The sequence below is a fragment of the Octopus bimaculoides genome, chromosome 20, assembly GCF_001194135.2.
Source record: "Octopus bimaculoides isolate UCB-OBI-ISO-001 chromosome 20, ASM119413v2, whole genome shotgun sequence".
Classification (NCBI taxonomy): Eukaryota; Metazoa; Mollusca; class Cephalopoda; order Octopoda; family Octopodidae; genus Octopus; species Octopus bimaculoides.
Window position 1 is genome coordinate 21,497,381 of NC_069000.1, and position 5,767 is coordinate 21,503,147.

Here is a 5,767-nt window from a genome sequence, read left to right on the forward strand (position 1 = left end):
GTAGATGGAAACTAAAAGAAGCCCATTGTATATATGTATGTGTGTTTGTCCCCCTAGCATTGCTTGACAACGGATGCTGGTATGTTTACGTCCCCATAACTTAGCGGTTCGGCAAAAAGAGACCGATAGAATAAGTACTAGGCTTACAAAGAATAAGTCCTGGGGTTGATTTGCTCGACTAAAGGCGGTGCTCCAGCATGGCCGCAGTCAAATGACTGAAACAAGATTAAAAGAAAGATTAAATAAATCACCAGTGACATTTAAAAGGCAACAGTGCCAGTGGTACATAAAAGACACCCGGTACACTATGGAGTGGTAGGCGTTAGGAAGGGAATCCAGCTGTACAGACTAAGCTAAAACAGACAGGAGTCTGGTGCAGTTCTCCAGCTTACCAGTTCCAGTCCAACTATCCTACTCATGCCAACATGGAAAAAAAGAAGCTAAATGATGATGACAATGATGGTATAGACAAATACATTGAACAGCGTTTATTTCTTCCCAATCTCAGACAGATAAAAGGCAAAGTCAATCAAGATAGGATTTGAACCTAGAATATAAAGAGATGCAACCAAATATCACAAAGTATTTTATTCAATTCTCTATCAATTTTGTTTTCTACCTTCAGGTGTCCAAAATGTCTGAGAAATGGTGTTGGTAATAAAATTATAATTTATTTATAAGTGCAGATGTGATGTGACTCTGTGGTAAGAAGTTTGCTTCCTGACTACATGGTTCTGGGTTCAGTTCCCCTGCATAGCCCCTTGAGCAAGTGCCTTCTACTCTAGCCCTGAACCTACCAAAGTTTTGGAGTGAGATCTTGTGAGTAAATTTGGTAGAAGAAAAAAAAAAACTGAAAGAAGCCTGTCACATATATTAGTAGTGATAATCATCATAATATTAGTGACCAGGATTTTGATAAGGATAATGGTAGCAGAGATGACAAAGATTATTATGAAGACAATGACAGCAAAAGCAAATTTAAAACAAATGAAATGTACAAACACATAATCTGGTAAACAATATCATTTAGTATATTTTTTACCATTTTCGTCCAGAAGAAGATTCTCTGGTTTTAAATCTCGATGTGCCACACCTCTAGAATGTAAATATTCCTACAATAAAAGACAAAATAAAAGTTTAAAATTTTTTAAAAACTAAGCAATAAATATTCAATGTAAGAAAACAAACAAATGAAAAAAATTTGCTGTCACAGAAATTAGAAGTTTGAAAAAATATCTTTTTAAAATATTTTTCATTCTTTATAGCATGTGGAAATAAACGAAGCCTAAAAGCTGACACCATGGAACCAATGGTAGCCAACAACATAACTTAACTTGTATTCTATTGAAAATAAAATTCATTACATCTATGTACTGGGTACTATACAAATTCTTTTATATTTTTTATATTATTTATCAAGCATAAATGTGTGTATGTGCATGTGTGTGGTATATGTGAAGAAGCTGTAGCAGTAGTCTTTATATAGTATTCAAGATAGAGAAATGGCAGCTTTAAGTTTCTTAAAGTTATCATTTCTCTTTCTTCATTACTATATAAAGACTCTAGCTTTATGAACAGAGTTCATTTTAATTGTAATTGCCAAGACAACAAGTCGCCTCATTTGTCAGCAATTGACATAAGCACCTAACACATCTCAGCAATACCAAGAAAAGAAAAAGAAAGAAAGGAAAATAAGATACTTTACCAGTCCTTCAATTAACTGTCGGAAATAATATTGAGCACGTTGTGGAGACATACCGACATCAGGCTCTGAAATATGTATTTTAACAATTGTTAGAATTCTCTCATTAAATTTATTTGATAACAACAACAGCAACGAGGGTATAAAACTAAATCATCATCATCCATTTTCCATGCTGGCATGGGTTAGATGGTTTGACTGGAGCTGGTGAGCTGTACCAGGCTCCAGTCTGTTTTGGCTTGGTCTCTACTGCTGGATGCCCTTCCTAATGCCAACCACTCTACAGAGTGCACTGGGTGTCTTTTATGTATCACCAACAAAGGTATTCTTTATGTGTTACCAGCAGAGGTGCCATTCACACTCCACCCCCACTAGCTACAACCATGATTTCACTTAGCTTGACATGTCTTCTCAAGCACAGCAATTCACCAGAAGTCTCACCCACTTGTCATCACCTCCATGAGACTCAACATTCCAGAACTAAATATCTAAAAATATTTTGGCCTAGCAACTGGAATGTTACAGAGGAGAGCAATGCTCACTACACTTCCTAACACTGGGATGGAGTAAATACACAAAGTAGATGAAGAAGCTGTTGCTGGTAAAGATAAATATTATGATGATAACAACAGTATCACTGATAGGAATAAAGATGTGTGTTGTTGTTGTTAAGTCTGAGCTGAGCTTGGGCTTAACAACTAATAAAAATAGTAAAAGTGCTGGTAGAGCAGACAGGTAATAGGAATAAAAATGCTGCAAGTTGAATGGACAATAATCATAATGATGTCAAAAGTAATTCTGATGATGGTGGTGATACTGATGAGGATGACAATGATGAAAGTAGTGATGATGTTGATGACAGTGTTGTGGATGATGACAACAATAAAATTTTTTTTAAAAAAGGCAGTCTGTCAGTTACAACGATGAGAGTTCCAGTTCATCTGAACAAGGGAACAGCCTGCTAATGAAATTAACATGCAAGTGGCTGAGCACTCCACAGACATGCATACTCTAAACATAGTTGTCTGGGGGGTTCAGCATAACACAATGTGACAAGGCTGGCCCTTTGAATTACAGACACAATTTATTTTTACCAGATGAGTGGGCTGGAATAATGCAAAAGAAGTGTCTTGCTCAAGAACACAACATGCCGATGGGAACTGAACTCATGCCCTTGCGATCGTGAGCCAAATACTCTAACCACTAAGCTATGTGACATCGATAATAACAATAAGGATGATAATGATGAAGGATACAAGAAACAATGAAATAAAATGATCAGAGCTACTAAGGGCATAAACACATGACTCCAATTACTCCTAATAGCATTAATCAATAGTATCTCATAAAACACCAATTCTACCAGAAATATAAAGTGCAAGAGTACAAGGAACATTGTAAATCACACACTGCTCACTGGTTCTACTGAGTAATTAAGAATACTTATTAATTCTATCAGGAGCATAAAGAGCAGTGTAAATCATACTACACAATACTAATTCTATAAGGAACAATATAAAGATCAGTAAATATTACACCACAGAACACTTAAAATTTCTAGCAAGAATATAAGGAGTAATGTGAATCACACCTCAGAATACTAACCAACTCTAAAAGTCATACAAAATGTTAATTCTATCAGGAATTTAACTCTTTAATATTTAGATTACTCTGTCAAGTATAATATTTATTTATTCACATTATTTTGAATGATTTATGCACTGTCTTGTAGCTACAAGATTTTGATGATGTGACTGTATTTTTAGAATGACATTGTAGAGTAGGTGCGAGAGGCCAGATCTAGCCATTTTGAAGATAAAGCAGGTAGAATATTTGGGTCAGATATGGCCAATTTAAGCGCTAAAGACATACAGACCATCATAAATTACACCACAGAACACTTACCAATTCTATCAAACAGTTCACCACCGCAGGCATATTCCAGAAACATGAACTGCTGATCTCCAGCTGTGCGGCTCCCATAAAAGCGGATTACATTGTCGTGTTTCAGGAGTTTGTGAATTGCAATCTGTAAGAAAAGATTAAAAGCAGTGATATTAATACCTACTCTTTTACTTGTTTCAGTCATTTGACTGCAGCCATGCTGGAGCACCGCCTTTAGTCGAGAAAATCGACCCCAGGACTTATTCTTTGTAAGCCTAGTACTTAATCTATCGGTCTCTTTTTGCCGAACCACTAAGTTACAGGGACGTAAACACACCAGCATCGGTTGTCAAACGATGGCGGGGGGACAAACACAGACACACAAACACACACATATATATATATATATATACATATATACGACAGGCTTCTTTCAGTTTCCGCCTACCAAATCCACTCACAAGGCTTTGGTCGGCCCGAGGCTATAGTAGAAGACACTTGCCCAAGGTGCCACGCAGTGGGACTGAACCCAGAACCATGTGGTTGGTACGCAAGCTACTTACCACACAGCCACTCCTGCGCCTGCCTGTTCATAATTTTTTCTTTCTTTCTTTTTTTTAGGTTATCAAGCAAGGATAAGATCAGTATTGGTAGAGCATCAAATAAAATACCCCGTAGTATTTACAGGCCTTTATGTTCTAAGTTCAAATTTCTTCCAGGTCCACTTTCCCTTTCCTCCTTCCAAGGTTACTGAAATAAGTTGCATCAGAATTCTGTTTCAAACAACACTATAGAAGAAAGTAACATAATACAGACAGCCTCACATACAATACACGAAAATTCAAACTGAAGCAAAACTACTACAGAACCGATCACACAAGAAACAAACAAAGCAGGAAAGCAAATCCAAAATACACAAAGAAAAAAGCAAAACCCCGAAAAGATGATGGAAACCATAAAAACTCCCATAGAAACATTTAACCAAATACACAGACACAGTGAAAGTATGCCCCAGATGCCACACTTAACAGCATACAGAATAAAAACATATCACAAAAAAAATCAGTCAGAGTTAACATTGAGAACCTAACAGAAACAATAAAAATATATATATAAGAGAACATTACAAAATCAATGAACATGGACTGGCATAAACATCTTCAAATGACTAAACAGTTCTATAAAAGAATAAACATAAAAGGCCCTTGCAAGAAATTCTTGCCATAGTTACTAACTGCCCAAATATCAATTTCAAATCTTGGCACAAGGCCAGTCACTAAGTTCAGGCGAAGAGGACAAGTCGATTACATCAACCCCAGTGTTCAACTAGTATTTATTTTATTGACCCCAAAAAGATGAAACACATAGTTGACCTTGGCAGAATTTGAACTCAGAACATGAAGACGGATAAAATGCCACTAAGCCTTTTGTCCAGCACAGTAACAATTCTGCCAGCTCGTTGCTTTTAACTGCCCAAATATCAAACTGAATAAGTTGATCTATTCAGTACCACTGGTAGTATGCAGGGAGAATTGGGTTTCATTTTAACACTTTAGATTACTCTGTCAACTGTAATGCTTATTTAGTTACATTATTTTGAATTAATCATACATTATCTTCTAGCTTTGAGATTTTGAATGATGTGATTGTAGGGTAAGTGTGAGAGTCTGGATCTTGCCAGCCTGAACATAAAACAAGAAGAATATATATGGCCAGTTTAAATGCTAAAGGGCTAACAGAAATAGACACTCAACCAAACCTCACCCAATCAAAAATGGAAAGAAATTAACAACTCACCTCTTTTCTAACACTTTCTCTTGCATGGATATCTTTTTTGAGATTAATAAATTTCACTGCCACTTCTTCGTTTGTTGTAGTATTTACAGCCAATTTCACTCTGAAATCAATTCACACATGTTATCAATAACTTTACAAAGTGTAGGGCAGTTTAAATTAATGATTGCACAAGAAATATAATTTTTTCTCATTTTTATTTCCTTCTTTCAGGGGCACTCAAAGATAGTAATGGTTAAATATAACTTTTTGTTCTTTTTGAGGAGTGAGAGGAAATTTCAAAAATTACACCTACATTGATTGAGAAAGCGATATATGAAATTAAAAAAAATCTTTTTCTTAAGGGTAATTTTCCAACTTATTTTCACTTTAAATAAGTAGAAAAAC

General features: G+C 35.7%; 1 protein-coding gene across 5 annotated transcripts in view; it reads right to left on the reverse strand.

Annotated features, from left to right (window-relative positions):
* Positions 1–5,767, reverse strand: part of LOC106874761 (serine/threonine-protein kinase Chk1) — a 31,797-nt gene that overhangs the window by 14,131 nt on the left and 11,899 nt on the right. For all 5 annotated transcript variants that reach the window (XM_052975034.1, XM_014922619.2, XM_014922613.2 and 2 more), the window contains exons 3-6: positions 5,384–5,483; positions 3,608–3,731; positions 1,706–1,770; positions 1,043–1,112 (exon numbers count right to left, since the gene is read on the reverse strand). In XM_052975034.1, coding sequence (XP_052830994.1) covers positions 1,043–1,112; positions 1,706–1,770; positions 3,608–3,731; positions 5,384–5,483 — 359 coding nt within the window. The remainder of the gene's footprint in view (positions 1–1,042; positions 1,113–1,705; positions 1,771–3,607; positions 3,732–5,383; positions 5,484–5,767) is intronic.